Source organism: Telopea speciosissima, chromosome 8 (assembly GCF_018873765.1).
Source record: "Telopea speciosissima isolate NSW1024214 ecotype Mountain lineage chromosome 8, Tspe_v1, whole genome shotgun sequence".
Lineage (NCBI taxonomy): Eukaryota > Viridiplantae > Streptophyta > Magnoliopsida > Proteales > Proteaceae > Telopea > Telopea speciosissima.
Genome location: NC_057923.1, coordinates 20,771,408 through 20,795,309, shown reverse-complemented (window position 1 = coordinate 20,795,309; position 23,902 = coordinate 20,771,408). Strand labels below are relative to the sequence as shown.

The 23,902-nt window shown below is 36.2% G+C and overlaps 1 protein-coding gene across 2 annotated transcripts; it reads left to right on the top strand.

Moving 5' to 3' along the window:
• The first annotated feature begins 20,068 nt into the window (after positions 1–20,068).
• Positions 20,069–22,945, top strand: LOC122670354 (transcription factor bHLH68-like). 2 transcript variants are annotated; one of them, XM_043867194.1, is made up of 10 exons: positions 20,069–20,464; positions 20,602–20,920; positions 21,116–21,190; positions 21,428–21,493; positions 21,714–21,779; positions 21,951–22,028; positions 22,115–22,159; positions 22,400–22,444; positions 22,522–22,812; positions 22,865–22,945. In XM_043867194.1, exons 1-9 carry the CDS (start codon positions 20,244–20,246, stop codon positions 22,660–22,662), a joined length of 1,056 nt encoding a protein of 351 aa, XP_043723129.1. In that variant the 5' UTR covers positions 20,069–20,243; the 3' UTR covers positions 22,663–22,812; positions 22,865–22,945. The 2 variants fall into 2 exon arrangements, with proteins under 2 accessions (XP_043723129.1, XP_043723130.1); XM_043867195.1 differs by having other exon boundaries at positions 20,070–20,464; positions 21,951–22,007.
• The last annotated feature ends 957 nt before the right edge of the window (positions 22,946–23,902 follow it).

Genomic DNA, 23,902 nt, shown 5'->3' with positions numbered 1-23,902 from the left:
AAAGCATTTTGTTAGAAAGGCATTTTGTGTTGATGGCAACAGGAATTTTGTAGTCTGTGAATTTTTGGGAATCATATTATACCGAGCGAACCAGATGGGTATTAAAGCAAGGAGACAAGGATAGGTCTTTCTGAGATTTTATTTGGATTTTGTGCTCCACCACCGGTCCACCCACCACCACTACCTCTGACACCTCACTCTCCAAACTTCTCTCTCCGCTAGGTACGGCGCCACCCCCACAGGCCCACACAAGGACAAATGACCATTTTTTTTAAATTTGCTTTGTGGCACTAACAGCCAACCTAGCTACCTGTGTCATAGGAAAAACACAAAACCAAAGGATTAATTAATAAGCCTTCCAAAAATCCAATTGGAGCCTTCAGAGCCAGGAGGAGCAGGAGGAGGATGAGGACAAAGGCTCTCTGGAGTGGAGTCTCAGCTGGTCGTATCAATTTCATTCTTCCATTCTCTTTGCTTCATCTTTGGGTTTTTTTATGCTTCTTGTACTTTCCTCTCTAGAAGAGAGGTTTTCTTCAATAAATTTTCTTTTCAATAAAAAAAAATATCGTTCCTTTATCTTTTCTCCATTCTTTGTTGGCCAGTAATATATATGATATTAAGAAATTATTATATATATATCTGTCTGTCTGTCCTTATAGTTGAATCCAGAATACACGAATAAATGCATGCATTGACTAAAAGTTCCATTGTTAGCTAGGGACGGGTGGGGTTGTGTGGGCGCATGGCGCATGGCGCATGGCGCATGGTGCAGGGAGCAGAGGTGGCAGAAAGAAGAAGGTGGCTCAGAGCGGATGGTCTCGTAGAAAAAGATTGGAGAAGGAGAGAAGTGGGGGTAAAAGTGTAAAAAAACAGATCTTTAGTGAGGGTGCACCACTATTTTGGGTAGTTTTGTTTTGTAAATCCAAACCCAAAATAGTGCAGTTTTGTTAACTAAAAGAATGCGTGGTTAGTTTTGTAAAGACAAACCTAAGAGTGGTTAATCAGGTCATTTTCCCAAATTTCAATTCTCTACCACGTACTTAATTCCCTTTTAACCAAACTAGGTCTTTGCGTCATGAAAAAAATCTTGTTAAATAAAAGAAAATTTGGAATCCTAATCATAGCACGAAAAAATAGAGCTTATTCTTGTTGTTTACTGACTCTGAGATCCTCACTGTAGCTCTTTTTTCAAAATAACATTTCACTTTCTCAAACTTCGTTGACCTTCAGTTGTCATTGACACTACCATATGACATCTTACCTGCAAAATAGACATGTAGACATAATTCAGTACCATGATCTCTTTGAATCTCAACAACCATATTTTAGCTTCGATTAGGGTTTCTACAAGGTCTATGATGAAGATTTCTCTAAACTCGAGTTATTTTGAATAAAGTCCTAAATAGCATTTGGGTTTTAGGTTTTTAAGTAAGATGGTTTGATATTTATAAGGGAAGAAGAACATTAACCATTCTAAAACCTTAATTGAAGAATGTAGGGATCGATTACCCAACTTACTTACACTCAAGTTGAATTGAAGTTCACAAGGGAGTAGTTGAATCTCTCGATTTGTAGGTTGTATAGAGCTGGGAAGAGTAGCAACCCTCAATTTACGAGTCGTCGGAACACTTAAACCTAGGCCGGTGGTCAATTGCAAATAATCAGAGAGATTTGTGGTCGCTTGAAATCGATTTGCAGGTGATCAGAAGGGGCTGTTGCATTTCGATTCCTTCGTTTCCAAGTGGTTTGAATCCTCTTGTCCAAAGTTGATAGAATGGGGTTGAAGTTAGGATTGAAGCCATTTAGAAGAAAGGGAATTTTGGTCATATAGACATTTTATCTAACGTTTATCTAATCTTTTGAGTCCCAGGGGGCTACCAGAGGTTACATTTGTAGTTTTCAGAAACACAAGGTTGAAAATGTATTTTAGGCTCAAGGAAGGTCCATGTAATTTACACCCTTATTATTGTTGTTCTTGTAGATTTAAGAAATTATATATCCCTTTTTTAATGGAAAGAAACTGGCATGTGCTTCTTTTTGTGAGAGGATTCTCTGAACCGTCAAGGTGGAAGAGCCCAAGGGAAAAGTAGAACAGGGTTCATCAATAGGGGTAGAGAGGAGAGAAAGTGCTAGGACGAGAGAGACAAAGATAGAGAGGGTGTTGGCATTACCTACCCTGCTTGCTCGGAGAGACCTTTACCCTTCTCATTTGACTATGTATCTTTTACATTGATGTAAAAGATCTCTACTTATTGGCGGTGTTTCCTACGCCTTTTCTCAGGGTCAGAAATTTTCAATCCTGACCTGCCCTCAAGGTCCAGGTATCTCAACATAGACCCTGTTCGGGCTCAGGGCGGGCCAAGGTGGGCTTGGGTTGTCAAGGCTAAACTTGCAACCCTAGTGCCAACAATGATAAGAAATGCACTTTATTTTTCCCTTAACTTTTGAAATTCAGTTGGCCAAACTGCCAAAATTGAGTTATTTTGATATTTGCCAACTACTTCTACTCTACCTACTCTCTCTCTCATATGTTATGGAGGTCCAAGTGTAACGAGACTCACATGGAGCAGCATGGAGGCCCATGCACAAACCAAACCGAGCTCAACAAGCCCATCTCGCATGGCCTGGAATGCCATCTCACCTACGCCCTTTGTGAACGATGACTCATCAATTCTGGAACTTTCTAAATATCATAAATTTTGGAAATTTTGATTTTAGGAAATTTGCCACTAATCTGGATTTTGACCAACCATTTCTTATTTTGGAAAACTCGCATTTATGAGGAATATCTTAATTGATATTCTTTCCATATATTGAGTTGAAGAGGTTTCTACTATGGAAAAGTTTGAGTTCAGTAATGGAGATGCACTTTCTTGATTGAACTTACTTCTTAATATGAGAACTTCGGATGGTTATGATCTTGTCATTTCCAACTTGGCTGACATGATTCAGTTTGAATTAGGAAGATTTAGGCAGCCTTTGGTATGTATTCTAGGTCGATTTCGTATTCTTAGGCGATAATGCGAAATCTACTTAGAATGCATACCAAACACAGCCTAATTCTGAAATTTTCCAGTATATTAAACTTGCCGCTCTAAGAACTTTCAATTTTGAAGAAGAACAACATTCCTTGTTGATTATGAGGAGATCTGATATTGAAGATCAGTCTAATACTATTTTTGAAAGGTCTATATTCAGACAACATTGATTTAAGGAAGATGATTAAAGCCTAATTTTCAAGAGGATCTCCATAATACTATTCCAATTTTGATAATATTCCCTTTTAATTTGATTTTTATTTTTAGTATGTCTTTTGTGCCAAAGAACCTACCTTATTAAAGGTTATGTTTATTAGGTTTATTGTCTCTACGCTCTCAGCTGTAGGAACTTAATCACATAGATGGTTGATATTGATTAGGGTTTATTTATGTTTTTTTATAAATTTGAAGAATTATGCTCAATATATAAGTAGAGAAGAATTTGATTAATGAAATTGGTACTTACTTGGAACCGATAAGAGTTCAACCCTTGAAAACTAGAAGAGTTTCACTACAACCTACAAGAGTTGTAGCTTTCACCGCCCATTTTTGTTCTTTGAAGAGTATGATAATTGAGGTTTCCATTGTTACATTCAATTTCTATTTTGCTGCATGTTGATAGAATCGGACACACTTTTCAAGGTGTATGAGAGTAGTGACTCTTGCTCATAAGTCAAATCTCAACCCAAATGGAGATTGCCAAGCTAAGAGAAGTGATGCATGGACATACATGGGAAGGAATATAATTGATTTTGAGTGTGAAATTTAGGCTATGTTTGGTATGCATTCTCAGAATGTAGAATGCATTCTTAATTGAGAATGAGAATGCCGTTTGACTAAAATATTTGGTTAAAATGCATTCTTATTTTGGAATACTCACTCTTAAATAAGCATTTCATCAAATAACTCATACACAATATTTTCAACATCAACAACAATTCATGGAGTACACACACACAAGAGAGAGAGAGAGAGAGAGAGAGAGAAATGTAAACGGATCAGATTTGGCTATAGAGATGTAAACGGATCAGATTTGGCTCAGATAGTGCTATATCCACATCCGTATCCAATTAGTTTTCGGACGGATTCGGATAGTGCTAAACGGATACAGACACGGATACAGATCAGATTTGGCTCGGATAGCGCTATATCCGCATCCGTATCCGATTAACTTTCGGACGGATTCAGATAGTGCTAAACGGATACAGACACGGATACAGATCGGATATTTTATCCGTTTATATGTAAATATAGCTTTTCGGATAGCTATAGACTATCTATATCCGCATCCGTTTAGCTTCCGGACGGATTTGGATAGTGCTAAACGGATACGGACATGGATTGGGAAATGGATTCGGCTATTCATTGACACCCCTACACACACACACAATTCATCGTATAACTCATACACAATATTTTCAACGTTGGGGAATCTTCAATGTCAATAACAATTCATGGAATTTTCAGTGAATAACTCATGTTTTCGATCTGCTTGTGTTTTTCTGAGAACAACAATGGCCCAAGTTGCAGGTGGCAATCTGTCTCTGTCTTCGCTTCCACTTGCTCTGCTTGTTTGCAGCTTATTAAACTCATATGTTCCTCCTCAAACCGGAAACAAGAGTATTTTAAATATCTCATCAATTCCTCAATCTGAAAGACCTTCAATTTCCGCAATGGTGAAAGCTCTTGTGGCCTTTATCCTTCAAAAATGGTCCGACCAACTCCAGCAGCAGCCATTGCTTCTGCATGGAGCCATGGAAGACGTTGAGTGAATTCTTGGCAATCTCAAGTCCCTGAGACCTTTTATCAACAACGCAAAAGAAGGATAAGAATTGAAAGAGAGGAGCTAATGGCTTCATTGATTCAATTACTTTGATAGCTTTGTCTTTGAATACGAAGACGCCATTGATGAGTTCATGGTCAGAAAAGAGTCGCAGAGACTCCTGGGTTCTTTGGAAACCATGAACTTCATTCACCAGCAACGATTCAGTAATTGTTTCATGAAAGTCCGGAGAGAATTGGAAGAAATCCACAATTGAATCAATGGATGTGGATTTAAGGCTTCCAACAGCAAAGCAACAGAGAGAGAGAGAGAGAGAGAGAGAGAGAATCGAGCGGGAACAAAAGACCATCAGAGTGGGAATGAGAACGTGGATTGGGAAAAAAGCCCATTCCAGAATGTAATTCTTGTCTTTATGGTTATATCAGGGAGTTAAACTAAGGACGGAGTTGGTATGATTTCTATTTCAAATTCATCGGATGATTTTTATTTCAGAAATTGTTTGGTTTGAGTTTTGCACCTTAATTCAGTGAAATAGAAATCAAATGGAATAAAAATTCTGAAATAGCTATGAAGTTGTTTCAATTTTGAATTAAAACTGATTTCACTCTTGCTCTTTAATGAGCACATGGTTAATTTGACGGGTAAGTAACTTTTTGTTAAAACTAAGATACCACACTTTTTTGTTTTTTTCCCTCATGGTTTCACCACGACCCTTTCTGCCACCACGCTCTTCCAAAGAAATATAGAAAATTTATTCTTAAAAATTGAACTACCAAATGGATTTCTTATTCTTGAAATAAATTGAAACCATCAAAACAATTTCTATTTCTTAATCAAAAGTCTATTTATTGACTATTTTATGAAATCAATTTGAAATTAAAATAAAAATTATATAAAATCTGGCCTTAAGTGGCCAAAAAGCAATTCTAAAGATGGATCTCCGGTTTGGAAGTGAATGTCAGATTTAAAAAATGCCACTGTTAGATACTATGAGTATGAGGATGAGGGTGAGGGTGGTCCCAAAGTGTATCTACTCTACCATTCCTTGATTCTTTGTTGCACAAAATCTAAATGAATGGACCAAATAAAAGGAAGCACCTCCAATATTTAGCCCAATATTAGTATATAAAGTGCCTAAAGATATCATTCTAAACAGAAGTTACCAGTAAGAGTTAAAAGCTGATTATTTTGTCTAAAAACATGTTTTTTAGTATAAGACTTCAAGGAGACACTCTCTATCCTTCCAAGTTTCAAAGAAAGAATCAAGTTCTTAGAGAAAGGTTTAAGAACCCAAAATCAGATATGGGATCTTGGCCGTATCGGTTCAGATCAAAATTGATCGGAGTCGATCTAGATTTGGTTGGAATCAAAAGAAACTGGAATCGAAAAGAAGAAATTAAGATTAATCAGATCATGATAAGCCCAGATTTGGTTGGAATCAGCTAGAATGGACTGCAACCCTAGACATTGGAATCGGAAATGATGCAGAGAAAATATCGGATGAGTATTTGAGCTAGTTGGACCAGCAGAAATCCACCCGGAGTGGTTGGAGGTAGTAAGCAAAATACATTTTTTGACCATCCAGGCGCGTTTCGAAGGCGAAAAAGCCCTCCAAAGTTTTAAAATTTGAATTTTTGCATATTTTTTTTTAATTTTGAATTGTATTTGATCTATTATATAAGGTCTCTTTAGAGTTTGTAAAAAACATCTTGAAATTTATCGTTTTTGTCCTTATCTCTTACCTTGTGGATTCAAGGTCGTTTGTGTTAGAACGATTTCTAGCCCACCCTACTTCTACTGCATCAAGAAAAAAGAAACAAAGACTTTGTTTTTCCTTTCAGAATCTATGTTTTTTAGAGTTTTTGATTCAATAAATTGAGATATTTGCTACAAGCCTACACTAGTTTAGTTTTATTGATTTTCTATCATTTTAATTATTCAAAGAAGGAAACAATAGCAAAAATAATAAAAATCAAACATGAACAATGAACTAATCAACTATTGGTATAAAACAAGGTTAAATGGATGGATCGAGTTTTCTTCATCTACGGCGAAGATAGAATTTCTTAATCCACGGTTTCTTATGGTTGGATAGAACTCTCGGAATAGTACCAAAGCCATTTCAGTCTTTCTATAATAAAGGGGTGGAGGGAATAATGACACCCAATGAATAAAATCTCCTCACCAAGGTGAAGAAAAGCTTTCGCCTAAAGGGATTTATTATGAGAGAACCTTGCGACTTGCAATTTTAAAGATCATATTAAACCAGTCAATCAAATTTGGTTTAATCAAAACAAGTCATATATGTCCATCTCCAATTGGATTAGGGCTCTCTGAAACTTGTTCGTCGTTAAACTGGAACTGCTTGCAATTGAACATATCAGACCATTACCCAAATTGATCCTAGAGAAATAGATAGGGATCTAAATGGATAGTCAAAAGTTCATATACGATTCGTGTTTTTATTTGTTTAGTGGAATCCGTATTCAAAAAAATCAATCTGTGATGAAATGTATCCAAATCCGATTGAAAGCTAGTCAAATACGGATACAAATATTTCAATTTCAATCGGGATATTATTTGATCTGATTATAAATATAATTATATAATAATTTTATAATACTAAAATGCTCTTATCAAAATTATGGTATAATACACATAATTAAATAACAAAATAAATGAAAAAAATATTTTAATGATGATATCTATGTAATTTCAAAAATGACACTTCGACATCTACCCTAGTGAAATAATGGATTCAACTCTTCATCTCCAAAATTTTATTTTCTCCAACTAGTTTTTTGTTTAATGCACAAAGTGCGATTGCGACTGTGACTGCAACTGCAACGATGCCACTCTTTCTAAACTCACGACTCCACCTTTTAATCTCCACTAGAAATATAAATGGATAATCAAAAATTCACATTAAAACAACTGGAATTCGATGGATTTACATCTAAATATAAACTGCCAACCCTATAATTTTGGAGACCTTATCACTTTATATACTAAATTTTGTTCCGTGCTGAGATTGCTATCTATGATGGTGACTTATGAGTGACGTGGGCTTGATGTTATAAAAATATATTAAATTAATAATTTAAGGGTAGAAAAGTAAACCAAAGACAAAAGGACAAAGAAACAAAGAAAAGAAGAGGAATAAAGAAGGTGAGAATGGAGAGAAATAATTACAGGTAATGGGGCCTTTGGGAAGACTGACGATTATTGTTTTGAGAAAAACAAAAATAAGAGAGAGAGAATGGTGGCGGTTGTGGGCTCCACATGTCAACGAACACGTGGGACCCACAATTCCAAAAGCTATATTATCACAGAGAGAGAGAGAGAGAGAGAGTTCCTTCTTTGTTTGGTTTGAAGAATTTGTATTTGTATTTCAATGTGGAAAAAGTTAAATAGTTAATAGATATTGTTGCCTTTTCTATACTGTCATCCCTGACAATGACTACAGTGGCACCTGCTCAAAGCTAAGTGGGTTCATTCATCACCTTCCTAGCTTACATAATAAAATAGCTTTAAGCTCCATTAGATGAACAGGTTATTTTATTGACCATTTGACCATCTTTTGATTTGCTTTATTCTTTATTTTAAAAGTTTTTTAAGTTAAAAGTAAAAATAATTTTTGAATTTTTGGCTCTTTTATATTCAAATTTTTTTTTTTTGTTTTTTCAAGTCTCTCAAGAATAACAAAGGTAAAAGTTAGCTGTTTGAAGATGTCCATGGTGGGTTAATTCAATTTCGTTACTTTGGATAAAGTTTAAAGTATCTTTAGCTTCAGATCCATGAATTAAGACAGTTCTTATTACCTCTTAGAAGGAGCCAATAGAACATCATAAGATGGTTTAGTATCAATTTGAATTGATCGAACATGCAAGAATAATCATTCCAAGTTGAAAGGAAATGTAGCAAAAGATGAAGAATAGATCAATGTGTCAATGATGATCGATGCTTGTTTTGAATGATTTGATGTTAAAGGTAATGTTGTAATGTTTCTCACATTCGATTCACTTTAACCTTATTTGATTCCGTAAATAAATTAGGGTTAGGGGTTTACCTCGTTGGATGATAAATACGCAGCGTGTGGATCCTGAATACTTGAGATTACAAGCCCAACGTGTCAGTTTTCAATCAAAATCTTCACTGACGACACCGTGGGAATCTTGCTTTCATTTGAGAAGTTTCACACTTCAAGACCAAGGACTAAGATGGATTTCCCTTGGAGATAACCGCATACGGAAGAGGGAAAGAGAACAAACCAAAAGTGGGAGAGAGAGAGTCAATGAAAGTGAAATGGTCATGCGCTTCCCCTCTGGCGCACGGCTGGTTCTATAAAATAGGGGGTAGGGGGGGGAACCGCCTAAGGTTCCCAACCCTGATGGGTGGGCCCCACAGTACCCCCCCCCCCTTCTGGGCACTCATAATATCAATACAGGTTCAAATGTTCACAGATGAAACTAAGAAATAATTTGGCTTGCTTGTCTCTTAAGCTTAGAAGGTCAGTTTCTAGTCACAACTCTTGGACTAACCTCCAGTTCTATATAAGGAAATAAAGTTACACCCTCACTATTACCAATTGGTTTAATATAATAATAAATACTTGATACAAAGACAAATAATTGATGTTAGAGCCAAGGTTACAGGTTCAAATCACTCAACAAATGCTAAGAGAAGATTATTAGACCTAGAAAGTCAGTGTTTTCTCATAACTCTGGGACTAACATTATCTCTTAAGCCTCAGACATGACAGATTTACACTTGAAATATCATCCATCGATCTTCCTTTTACCAGTACTCACGTAACCGTAGACTGGTTTCTAGGTTTTTCCAACGTTTGCAATATAAAGACAAGAAGTCGTTATCTTATCTTAAGTAGACACATGAAGTGAAAACAACCACAAGAATTTAGATATACATTTTCTTTGACAACTAGAATTGGTAACAAACAATTTATAAGACCCTCTTTCCCTCCATTGATTGTGACTGTTGCTTCACTAAGGGAACAAGTGAGGCTTTCCTTCTAGTCAGTGTTTGGGGAAACTTCATCTAAAAAAGAAAATAAAAAAGAGTTCTATTGCCAAGAACTTACCATCGAAATTTTGCTTTTAAGAACAGTGAGATTTAATATTGTAATCCAATGGAAGGTGATAGTCCACTGTGATAGAATTCAAAATGGTTTTGAGGGTTTTGAAAATTGTTCTTTAATTCCTAGCGGTGGAAAAACAGGGGAGTGGAAAGTTCTTTTCATATCTAAAAGACAAAGGAACATGAGATATTAAAATGGAAAAGCAAAAATGTGGGGCATTGGGATTGGTTGTTTAATTGTGTCTGAGAGAAAAGGGTATTGGTTTACCATATTGTTTTACATTGAAAATGACTACTTATAAATAATAGGCCTAAAATCTGGAAAGATTTGGTTATTTGCTTGCTTTATTGGTCTTCTGTCTTCGATGAAATTATTATTTTTTACTCAGTAAAAGAATATATTAAAAATAAAAAATTTAAAGAATTTCCGTTCAGACATACTAAGTCAAAATTAAGAATAGAGAACTGATTTAAACTCCACCTTCAACATTATCATCAGTAGTAGAGAGCAAATCAAAACAAAAGGAAAACTACTTGCTTTAAGTATTTATTAAAAAAACAATGCCAGAAATGGAGATTTTGCAGAAGAAGACAAAAAAAGAAGAGAAGGCAAAAACACAAACACACAACACCAAGTATTTTACGTGGTTCATCCCCAAGAAGGTAGACTACATCCATGTCCGGCGATAGAAACTGGTTTCACTACTACTCTGAAGACGAATTACAAAACCCTTAGATCTTTCTCTCACACACAAAGATAAGAATACTTTATAAGAGAACCCTAACCCAGAAAAAGTACTGAAATGCCCCTGGAAGCCCAAAAGACCCACCCGATCTGGTTCGAACCTGAACCTAACATATGTTGAGCTCTGCAGGTATCATTTCGAAGGTCTCGAAGCTGATGTATGCATGTTTAGCCTTTCTGACACGTTTCGAAGGCGAAACAACCCTCCGAAGATTCCCCACAACACTTTTTGAATCGAGATCGATCAGGATTCACCAATAACAATATCCACATTCAGAATATATAATTTTGTCAATTCCTTTGCTTCTTTTGTGACACACCTTAGAAAAAATTTGAAAACTTTATTATTCACAATTGCAACCCTCGACGGGGGCTATGGCTCATTAATCCGATTAATTCTTGGGAGTTGTGGTGATGAACATGTGCATAATGTATCTACAATAGAGATTCAAGTCACTATTGTTATTGGTGAAGACTGATCTCACTCTAGTCCAATTGGAAGTATTGTTCATTTTTTCCCAACTCTAGTGGTTCCGACCCTTGTTTTTGGAAATGTTTTTATTGGGGGTAGTTTTGTACTTTCGAGAATTAGGGTTTCTCTATATTGTAATGAGTTAAAACGATACATATAAGAATCAACCACGTAAATGATTGTGTTCTGTGTGTTATTTCCTATAAATTTTTTTTGGTAATCATTTTTCGGCTAAATTGTTAATTCTTAACAACTATAACATGATTTGATAATCCTAATTATCAAATTCTATCTTGGGGCAGGAAATTAGTTTTATATTTAAAGTTGTTTTCAAATGCTTATAAAGAAAAGTTGTCCTTTTCATAATTGAAAGTTATGAGACTGAGATCTTAAGGAAGCAAAAGGAGAGAAAGAAAACATTCTTCATATAGAGTTTGACCATAACAGGATCAAGTGTGGTAAAAGTATAATGTCTGATATTGACATAAATATATATATGAAAACTGATGTTTCAACAAGCGTGCACGCAAACCCCATTGAGAACACTTTTACACTCACAAAATCCAAAGTCATTTTCTTAATCATCACAACATTAAGGTTTATTTCTTTGATACTTTAGCCTAAGCTACGGTTTTTGTATTGTGTGGAAGCATTTAAGCAGATCTATTACTTAATCCCTTGGCTTATAGAGCTAATTAACATCAATAGCACAATAGTGGTTTTTTTATTTATTTATAAATAAATGGGTAAGATTAAATTTATTAGAAAGAAGAAAAATAATATATATAGACAAGAAAGGACACTTCTAGGTCATCTCAAGAACACTCCCAAGAGAGCGAAGAGCTACTACTATCCCCAAACCGAGAAGAAACCCTAAATGGTGATCAATAGATGAGGGGAAACAATCTAAACCTCTCGGGCTAATTCAAACTGGTCCACTCGGGCTGGACAACCAAGAAGAGGAAAGAAATTATAAATTCTTAGGAGACTTGGAGCCCTTAGGGGGGCAAATCGCGAAAGAAATATTCTACATTCAATCTAATGTCTCTTCTCATCAAAGGCTTGGTACGAATTTTGTTACAGAAGAGTCAAAAATTTTTCTCCATTCAAATGTGAGAAATGATAGGACAAAAAACAAGCTTATTAATATTGCCAATTGAGTTACCTTTGAAGGTCGACTTTGCAATCCAATTGGTCTCCTGAGTCACACTCCTAGATTGTCTCCTTTGGATAGAGCAAAGCCTACAAATTGCTTTCCAAATCTAGAATGTAGAAGGGAACTCAAAGAATAGGTGATCCCTACCATGGTTTGAAGAATCAGTATCAGACCAGCTAAATCGGCCGATTCGTATTGGTATCAGATACCGATATTCTTGGACGATCCTGTATCGATGAATCAGTATGGACCAAGGGAAAAAAATGTAAAAAAAATCCAATTTATTAAAAAAAATAAGCAAGGGTAAATTTGTCCGATCCAGATCAATACGGGCTGATCCGGATCGATATTAACCAAGACCGATACCGATACCAATACCGATTACTAAATCCCTAATCCCTACTACTTTCATCTCCGGCCAAGCAAAAGCAATGTCAACGGGAAACTTGGAGCAATCTCTTCCTAAGCTGACCTTTGGTGGAAAGACCATCAAGAATACACCTCCATGCAGTGACAGACTGACGGGGAATAGAATGATGAAACTATAAATGGTTAGAGCCCAACTTATCAAGAGATGAGCATGCCTCACAGTAATATTGCTCCATTGTGACCAAGTGGTCATGGGTTCCAGTCTGAAAACAGCCTCTTTGCGATAAAAAGGGTAAAACTGCGTACCTCCCTAGACCTCACAACACCTTTTTTTAAGTCTGACCTGTTGGCTGTCCAAAAAATGGGATCAAGAGAGTGAATTTCTGATCTGAAAAATAGCTGCAGTTGATAAGTAAAGGGAAATGAGCAGAAAATTAGTATTACAAATATTTTCCTTGGAAAGAGCTAATTCTTGGGCAAGGACAAGTGAGAAACCCTAATTCAGTCCACCATGTTTCTTAGTTGTTTTCCCAATATGGCAAGGACAAATGAGAAACCCTAATTCAGGCCACGATGTTTCTAAGTTGTTTTCCCAATATGATTGACCCCGTCCATCTAATTGTCAACCAAGAAGGTAACATTCCTCTAGGAGTTTGGGGCTTATGAGACTTATCTGAGCCAGAATTTAAGGTAAACTAGTAAGAACCAAGGGGAGGGGAGGGGGGGGGGTTATTGAATGTATATAACCATTGTCTTAAGATTTATCCAAAAAGCTTTCAACCCACAAAAGCTCATAGTATTAAGGATGGCGAGTGGAGTTCACACTATTAACACAACAAAAGCAAAAGAGGAGAGTGGAGATAGACATGAAATCTCATATATTTTAAGTTCTTGTCTTCTTCTGATAAGAACCCTCATCAGCTTCACTATAGATTATTAGTGTTTTTGAGCAATTCAAAACCAAACCTATTGTGGGTTTTTATATAATTAGTGACCTAGGGATCATCAAGAAGAAGGACGTACAGAAGCATATCTAGGGAACTTGAAAGTATATATGCTTTGAGGAATCCAATGATCAAGCATGGATGAAAGGATCCAAAAGGACACAACCTTTGATGGTTTTATTCCATTTTGAGGAAACGACATCTCAAGTTTCAAAAATTCATGTTTCATTAGATTTGATTAATTTGAATTATTAGTTTTTAAAAAATATATGGTGCATTGGTTCATGAGTTTGAGTTTATATAACATTATTTTTTCTTGTTGGGGTCTGCATGAGCTATCAAGTGTAGTTTGGGAAAGAAATGATAATCACCATGTTATGTATTTAATGGGGTCCACTCTGGTGTATGAGCGTTAGATCGAACCAGGCTTGTATGTGATGGGTTAAAGGGCTTGATTTAACGCGTTCTATTAGCTCTGGAGCTTTTGGCGTATCAGTTAAGCACCTAATATTTGATATCAGAGCCAGACACCACGACACGGGTTCGAGTCACGAAAATGGCTAAAAAAGATCTGCTGTCAAACAAAAACCCTAGAGTAGAGTGGAGCCCCTTGAAAAGGGTTACCTATCGCCAGAGTGAAAGACGGAAGTGTAGTGGTCTTTTATGTACCTAATGGGGCCCTTTAACGTGTTCTATCAGTTCTGAAACTTTTGACGTATCTGTTAAGTACCTAACACACCACATGAAGATTTCTAACATTCCAAGAGTTTTTCAGATTCTGCAAAGATATACTTGTCACCTTCTACCTTGTCCATCTCTCAACTTTAGATTGGGATTTAAAGAGAAATAGACACAAACCCGGAAAGGGAAAACAAGCTAGCAACCCTACCATCACTTTTGTAAGGGTAATAAGAGAGAAAAACAAACAAAAAGTAGAGAAAAGGAAAACAAAAAGAGATGGGAAGAGAGCGCCTTTGTTTGGAGTAGAGAGAGAACAAGGTACAGCAAAAAAAATAAAAAACAAAAGGGAAATAAAAGTGGAGATGATTAAAGTTGTGGTCTCTCATGTCTTTATTACTTTAAACAATGTTCTGTCAACGATTTTCGCTTTTAAGCTACTGTAGAGTCCAGAACAAGTTCAAAGAATGATGCTCCGTGCATCTAAATTATTATTTCTAAAATCAGAAATAAGGATAGATCATCTCTAGAGAGACTAGTTTCAGGACTCACGCTCATAGAATCTGAATCCATCAACTATTGGATGAGCAAGCTATTGGGATCGACTTGGGTAGAACTCATTCTTAAAAAGCTATTTATTATCCATGGTGAATGATATCCGAGGGGCGTGAGAAGACGGGAATGGGTATCGTGACAGTATTTTGGAATATACTAAAACCCTAGGAGGGGTTTGTGAATCTTAAGATGGTGAGTGAACCGACATCTATGGGTGGAGGAAAACTTTGTGAATCCTTTGAATTTTTCTTATGCCCAAAATCAAATAGTTGAGGCCAATTTCGAATTAAAACGGGCAGCTTTGGCTGTAGAAAGATGTGAATCTACCTAAAACGATGTAGAAAAGAATGGTCACAAACAAAAATTAAACAGATTACATAAGGATTTACGTGGTTCAACAAGATTGCCTCGGTCCACAGTTTGCTTCACTGTAATGGACAATACGGTTACAATTGCTCGTCCTCACTACAATGGAGAATAGGGTTATAATCACACAATACACAAAACGATTTTTTTGAATACAGGCTTCCTTAAACGGTACGAACATGAATCAATAGAGGATTTTCGACTATCCATTTACATCCCTAGTGGAGATTGGAGAGTTGAGTCGTACATCTAGAGAGAGCGATGGTGAGGTCTCTGTATTTATATATGTTGAGCGCCAAAGAATTGGAGACGATGAACATTTGAGAAGAGAGAATGTGAAGTGTTGAATCCACTATACTACTATGGTTGATGTTGAAGTATCATATCTGAAATTACATAAATGTCCCAGTGAATACTTTATTTTTCTTTTAATTTCTTGTTTAATTAATTTTAATATAACATGAATTGATAAGGGTATTTTAATATTATGTGGTATTATTTATAAAATTATTATTTAATCCTATGTTTATAATCAGATCTAAATAGATTGGATGATATCTTATATGAAATTGAAATATCCATATCCGCATCCGATTAGCTTTTGAATGGATTTAAATAGTTATTGGAAATTGGTTTTTTGTATATGGATTCTCCTAAGGTACGAACACAAATCGAATACGAATTTTCGATGACATTTGAAATTTTTTTTTAAAAATTTGAAATAATTCAAAGGCTATAAATTAATTGAATATTGTACATGTACAATGTGAAACTGCATATTGTACCATATAAAAAAATGAAAAGAACTAAATGATGTAAAATCAATACACCCATGAAGAGATAGAGAATGTGACATTTGTTCAATGGCCCGGGTGATGATAACAGATAACTGAATGAAACGATTTAATTGTAGCAAAATCTCAACTCAATCTTACATTATATTTTTTTACTACAAGAAATGGATAGAGAAGAAAAGAAAATATTCAATTAATTTTTTAGATTTGAGGAGAGAGATAAACACATAAATCAATCATCATGTAATAATGGTTTTTTGTCATCATGACACAATGATTGATTTTTGTGTCTATCTCTCTCTCTCTCCTCAAATTAAAAAAATTTGAATTTTTTCTTTTCTTTTCTATCCATTTCTTACCAACCAACGAACGAGTGAGAGAGCAAGGGGTGCGCGAGTTTAGACTATCTATTCAAAAAAATATAATAAAACTAGGGAATTTTTTAAGTAATAAAAAAAAGAGAAAGTTTCATAGTGGAGGACATAGGGGCCACACCCAGATACAGTGGGAGGTGAAATGACCATCTTGCCCCCCATAAAAGGAGGAAATTCTACCCCTAAGATGCCAGAATGAGTTTATACCGTATTTTCGATCTATTTCGGTCAATAAAAAATAGACCAAAATCTATTTCAATCAAGACTGACTTGTTAATCAGTACCAGAAATGGTCATTGACCGAATACAATCAATGATAAAAAACAGTCAAAGATTGATGGATTGGTAGTGACCGATTAACGGTCAGTGACCGGTAAACGGTCACCAGGGTGGTTAAAGCTAATTTCAAATAATGGGAGTTGTGATAACTACAAAAACCACTAAAACTGCCAAGAATGTCTATAAATAGAGAAATTCAAATCAAAGGAGGGCATTCAACAAATCAACACAACAAGTGTCTTTATCTTTTATCTTTTTATTTTTCTTTTTTAGGAGTTTTGTAATGCATATTTTCACTCATTTATATGTCTTTTGGTTTGCTTCAAAAGACATCCATTACATCAAGTTGCAAGCTTCAACAGTTCATAGCTGGGAGAGTTATGAAGACTTCAACAAATTCGTTTATTTGTTGTAAGCAATTTGGTCGTAGAGTAGTGGTAGTGTAACTACCAAGTTGTAAGCCTCATCAATTTTAGATTTGTCAAGTTGTAATGACTTCAACAAATGCGTTCTGTAAAATAAGTAAGTAATTTCTTCTACTTCTTGGCATTGCAATCTTTGCATTTTTAAAAGTCTTTGGATTACCAAGGCACTGGTAGAATCCATCTTCGCCTAGAACATGATCTTTATTAGTTTCCTCAGTCTATAACGGTCTCCAGATCAGAAGGAATTTTAGAAGAAACACAGTGCACGCTCCCTTACAAGGTTAGTAGCCAAGGAAATAGAATAATTCACTTCTCTTTTGGGTTCATAAATATCCTCTTAGGTTTTTGTATTTTCTAAAATACCTTTTTAAGATTTCATTTCCTTGGCTGCAAGCCTTATGTAGGATCCTCCTACAAGTGTAACAGCAAAATTTTGTCCCCACCCCTGCGGATCCAGATCTCCTACGGCCCAGTTGCCCATAGCAGCCTGTGCGACATGACAGGGTCGCGTGCGCAATGACCACCTTACCCCTGCTCGGGCAAGGCACTGGGCAAGGGGTAAGGCGGTCTTTGCATGCACAGCCCAGTCTGCGTAGCACAAGCTGCTACGGGTAACTGGGCCGTAGACGCTCTGTATTGCACCCGTGCGCTCCCCCAAAGAGAACACCCCCTAAAAAATAAATAAATAAATAAATAAATAAAAAACAGGAGAAAGATGAAAGGAGGCGGGGAATTGAAGAAGGTGTAGCGCAGGAAAGGACAGGGCGCTTCCCACAAAGGTTATAACGTACGGACAGAACCTGGCCCAAACCCGCAAAACAATGATGCTGTGAAGAGAGCGGTGAGCGAGGCCCAACGAGGGAATGTCATAATGTATTATGTATGTTATGCCAGAAAACGATAGAAATATTTCAACTAGATATTATCCAAGGTGGAGAGTTTTATGCTCAAATTTAATTTTCCTTTTTTTATTTTATTTACTCATATAACATCTATATTAATTATTCTTTTTATTTATTTACTCATCTAGCTCTCTCCTTATATACTTGTATTTTTGGCATGTAGAAAGAGTAAGTGAATGGATATTTTTATGCTTTTGAGTTTGCCATGTTAACTCCAATGTGACGTTGATGACAAATTGTGGTTAATGAGTCTTACAATTGGGTGAGTGAGTCTCGAGACATCCACAATTAAGTAGTCCTTTTTGACCCTTGAATTAAGTGGTCTTTCCTGACAAAGCAAATTCCAAAGTATCATTATGAAAGATGAAGGACGAGTTAAAAAAACTCGATCGTAATACTTTGGACGAAGATGATCACTCAAACTCGATGACAAGTTCTTTCAAATAGAAGGATGATGTTAGTGCATGATATTATTATAAGAGCATTGTGATCCTTATAGTCCAATCACATGTTGAAAAAATAATTTTTATTTTTCCTTATTTTATGGGCTCAAAATGGCATGGCCAGGGACTTGTTTGGATAGGGTAGCGAGCGACTTGACCTGTGAGTGACCTGTGATGTTTTTGAAGGATATTCAAACCCTAAATCTAGAAAGAGAATGCTACCTGGGCACGTGCAGTGTGCTGCCCCAGCACCTAGATACAAGGCACACAGAATGACCATTGCACCCCTGGAATTTTCCGTCTTCAAGGGGTGTGGCGATCATTTCACGTGCCCTACGTATGGGTGCAGGGGCAGCGCACTGCACAAGCCCAAGTAGCGTTGTTGCTCCCTAAGATTTAATTAAGATTCTAATGCAATGGTGTTAGAGAGGCCTTTAATTCATGACTGCATAAACTTCATCTATTCTACTCTGCCCTTTCAGCAGTAAGATCCACATCTAGTCTGTTATATCAGAAAATAGCTTTGTATTTGCTTAACATACAACCGTAGAGAACGACTATAGAATAAGGGAGAAAGACCGCTAACTGGTGCTGTGCCTCGGCGTGTACCTGCACCCAGGCACAGCCACACGCGAAATGACTAGTGCACCCCTGGAAAGGCGGAAAGGACCAGGGGTGCACTGGTCATTTCGTGCACGGCTGTGTAAGGCGCAAATGCACGCCGCACTGTAGCATCGGTTAGTATTCCTTTTCCCAGAGAATAAATACAAGAAAAGTTGGTCTATCAACCTTACACAAATAGGAAGTAGAGATTGCTATGAATAAAGATAAAATCTATCTTAGTAAATGAATGATTGAATATTGAGTTTCCTTTCATATAAGGTAACTCATTATCGGTCAATACACCCCCATCAAATTGAGGAGTCAAGAGAGCAGATCTTCAACTTGTCTCACAAGAACTCTTCTGTGTGGAAAGAAGACCATGATATCCGCAAGTTAATCCATAGTGAAAATGAATTGAACAGATAACTCACGTTTTGCAACCTCATCTCGCACAAAGTGAAAATCAATTTAATTGGATCCATATCCCATCTAAGAGGTTAATTAGCCTATAGCTAGCATCTGAAAGGATGACTGATTGATAGGAATATGAGTATGTATTCTACATTGGTAGTAAGTTCCAATGAGAATATAATATATTATATATCCATAAAACACATCTCATAGAAAGAACTGTGCTCCTTTGATAACAGTATTTAAGAGCTAAATTAGATTCTGTTTCATCACATGTATTGTTAGAACTTTTGTTTGGTAAGAGTATAATTGATAAGAGTGTAAATTATTTTTCTGATGTGAAGAGTATTATTGAACTCAAATAACATGAAAGTGGCATAAATTATAATTAAGGTCCCTAAGCCTAAAACCAACACAAATTAAGGAACTAAACCCCTAAAACAACTCTTTTTGGTTTGGAAACACTGCCAGCACCTTTTCTGCCCCACTTTGTGATAAAGCTAGTTAAAGCAGAAAGAAAGCAAGAAAACAGAAAACATTAAAAAAGAAAGAAGAATTTAATAAAATAAATAAATAAATAAATAAAGCAAGGAGGAAAATAGATATACAAAGTTCTTTCTTTAGCCCCATGACATATATCAAACTCTTCAAACAGGACTTTGAAGAGCTTAATTGGCTTCTTCAACCTCATCCAGAGAAGGAAACCAATAACCCTTAAGAGCTTTCTACCAAGGTTTGTTTGAGAGCTCAAACCAGGAAAAAAGAGAATAAGAAAAAAGAGAGAGAGAAGTGGGAGAGTTGTTTGAGGCATGAATCGAAGTGTCTTGCAGAGCTCAGTGGTGCAACAATTGATGGCCGGAAACCCTAACTGGTGGAACATTAATAACATGCGCCCACCAGCTCAACAACCTTCTCCTCTCTTACCTTCTTCCTCTTTCTTCCCACAATACCCACCACCATTTTCCTCACTACCTTTAACCTCTTGGCATGATAACCAAGAACTTCCAGAGTCATGGAGCCAACTACTTCTGTAACTCTCTCTCTCTCTCTCTCTCTCACTTGATTTACTACTTTTGGCTTTTATTTTAGGAATTTTTAGAGTTTTATGTTTCTTCTTGAGATGGGTTACTAATCAAGATCAGAGGTTTGTTGTTAATTGTTTTACAGGGGTGGATTGGTTGGAGAAGAAGATAGGGTTGGACTGAATCTATTTCAGTCTAAAAAGTTGGATAATTGGGAGGACCAAGTAATGTTTCCATCACAAAGTGTTCAAGCTGTTGATGTGAAGCAAGAGGTTTCAGAAAGTGATTATGTATATGGTCATGGAAATGGAGAATTGCAAGCAACAAGGTCTTCTACTTGGTCTCAAATTATGCCAACTTCTTCTCCTAGATCTTGTATTACTAGTTTCAGCAGTAACATGTTGGATTTTTCTAACAATAATAAAGGAGATGGAAGGCATCAACAACCAGATCATTCATCAGAGGTGAACACCCACAAACCCAAAAAATAAAAAAAAATAAAAAAAAATCAGATTTATTGCAAGAAGAATATTAGTTTTAGTTCAATTTCCAAATTTATAGACTTAGATTTTATTTACTTGAATTAATTATATAAGATCTTTTTTTTCTTACTATTTGTTCCTTTCTAATCTCCTTATTTTTCTTCTTTTTCTTCAAAGTGTAACAGTACAGCCACTGGTGGGGCATTTAAGAAGGCTAGGGTTCAACCCTCTTCAAGCCAATCTACCTTCAAGGTAAACTTCATAAAAATCAGCTTCTCTCTCTCTCTCTCTCTCTCTCTCGCTGTGATGCATGATGAGTGATGGCTGTTTCTTGCTTGTCTATTTCTCTGACATGTTTGATTCTCTAGTCCATCACAAGAATAAATTAAGCAAAGCTTGAGTGTCTGTTCTTGCTTGTCAACAAGTACTTCTATCTCTAGGGATGTAATTCTCATAAATTATTTTCCTTTTGTTTTTTTTTTTCATCAGGTAAGGAAGGAGAAACTAGGAGACAGAATAACAGCACTCCACCAGCTAGTTTCCCCATTTGGAAAGGTGTGTTATTAAACATTACACTTCTGAGTCACTTAAACCTAAAAGTCTGAACATAAGGAATAAGGCATATATAGTTTTTTTTTTTTTTTTAATGGTGAAACCCATAAAGATCAACTCTTTGCATTGTTGAAAAAACTCTCTTTTCCTTTTGATTCTCTCTTTTAACATTAAAGAAGACCTAAAGATGACTTTGGGTTTTGATAAATTTTCTCTTTTGCAGACTGACACAGCTTCTGTCTTGTTAGAAGCCATTGGATACATCAGATTCCTTCAAGGTCAAATTGAGGTGATGTTTCTTCCCAATCCTCCTTTAAAATTTTTAAACAACCATGAATCAGTGAGAGCTAGCACACTTGCACTTCCTTTCACATCTTTAGTTATTGAAATCTGTATACTCAAGTTTTTAAATTCCTTATTCTCTCTTTCCTCCCCCCCCCCCCCCCCCCCTTGAATGCAGGCTCTCAGCTCCCCTTACTTGGGTTGTAGACCAGGAAACATGAGGCAACAACAGTCAGTACAAACCACATTTCCCAAAGCAAGACCTCTTTCTCTCTCTCTCTCTCTTTCCTTTATTATCATGAGTTAATCCTAAATGGTTAACAAAGATGGGATCTTTTTCAGGTTCAAGGAGAAAGAAATTGTATATTTCCTGAAGACCCTGGTCAGGTATGCTTTATTGGATCCATTACCTCTTTAAAAGCAAAGTAAAGTAGAGTGAGGCTTGGAACTGAAAAACCTAATAATTAATAGTTAATTACCCTTCTTAAAATAAGGTTCTCAGCTTTTACAGATTTCAATCTTAATCAAAATACTTAGAAAGATTATTGGGATTGGAAGTTTGGAACAGGAAACACTAGTAATTAATTAAATACTAATGGTGGTTTGTATTACTTACTATTTCTGTAGTTGTTGAATGATCCCTGCATGAAAGGAAGAGGAGCTCCTGAACAGGTAATTAATAACTTAATTTAAATTTTGCTAATTGGGATTAAAGAGTTAATATCATATTTGTTTATGAAAAATTGTAGATTAATGGTGAAAGTGAAGTGAAGAAGGACTTGAGGAGTAGAGGGTTGTGTCTTGTTCCAGTTTCATGCACTCTACATGTGGGGAGTGACAATGGGGCTGATTATTGGGCTCCGACGTTCGGCGGCGGCGGATTCCGATAGGTAGTGTGGAGCTTCATGAAATGAAATGATATAACATCATGAGCAGTCACTCTGCTAAAAAAACCATTTAAGGCTGATTGCTCATGATGCTATGCATTAATTAATTCTATAAATGGAATGGAAAATTAAGTAAGATTAGCTAGCTAGCTAGTTCCTTTCTTTGTTTTAATTTCTTCCTTAATTAACAGCATAGTACGTACAGTGTCCTTAATTTCTGTATATGCAATTCTAGTAGTATGGCGGTTAACCATCTTAAATATGCCATTCTTTTCACTGTTATTAATGAACCTCTCTCTTTTCCTTAATTAATTAAAAAAAAAAAGGGTTTAATTACTAAGTATGGGAGTTTGATTAATTTAAACATCTTAAGTTCTACGTACTTACTGCGTAGCATATACAGAAACGTGCTTCAGATCAGAGAGAAGTTCATAAAGCTTGAGTTTATTGTAAGATTAAATGATCTAATTATTGGATTAAGTGTGAAGAAAATTTGAGAGAGAGAGAGAGAGAGAGAGAGAGAGAGAGAGAGAGAGAGAGGAAGAAGGTGGTACGTAGTGGTTCTTTAACTTCTTCTGCAACTCAGAGTTGTATTGACTGATTGCGAGTCAACTCGTCAAATTCTGCGGTGTTCTCATCAAAGCATGCATGAAATTAAGGTTAGAAAGGAATAGAAAATGATGAAGCAGGTCAAGACTGGAGTCTTTAAAACTTTTCTTTTCCTCTAATATATATATGGGAAAAAGATCTCTACTTGGTGGTGTTTCAACCGACGCGCTCTCATACTGCATCATGAGATGACACCTCTGATTCCTGGGTAGATACCTAGGTGTGCTTACCATTTGGCCCAGACGCTTGTGTAGAGACCATGCGACTAAGTAGAAATCTCTGCCCTATATGTATGGGAGAGCATTTTCTGTGGGGGGGGATCGATGGGGGAGTATAGGGCCCCACTCATGCGGCAACCAATGAGAGTGCGCTGGCATTTTGAGAACAAAAGTTCCACCTTTCATGGGGGTGGGACAGTCATTTCATCCCCTACTGTGTTTGGGCGTGACCAAGCCACACACCAACCCCACCACCACCACCGCAGAGAACATTTTCCCTATATATATATATATATATATATATATATATATATATATATATATATATATATATACAGAGTAACACAGAAGAAATCTTCAATAGTCAGTCTGGAGACTTTGGACTCTAAAGTGGATGGAAAAAATTTTGCTGCTAC

Coding starts and splice junctions, on each gene's coding strand:
- LOC122670354 (XM_043867194.1), top strand. CDS start 20,244: ATGAATCGAAGTGTCTTGCAGAGCTCAGTGGTGCAACAATTGATGGCC. Junction 20,921..21,115: donor AACCAGATCATTCATCAGAG/GTGAACACCCAC, acceptor TTTTCTTCAAAG/TGTAACAGTACAGCCACTGG. Junction 21,191..21,427: donor CAAGCCAATCTACCTTCAAG/GTAAACTTCATA, acceptor TTTTTTCATCAG/GTAAGGAAGGAGAAACTAGG.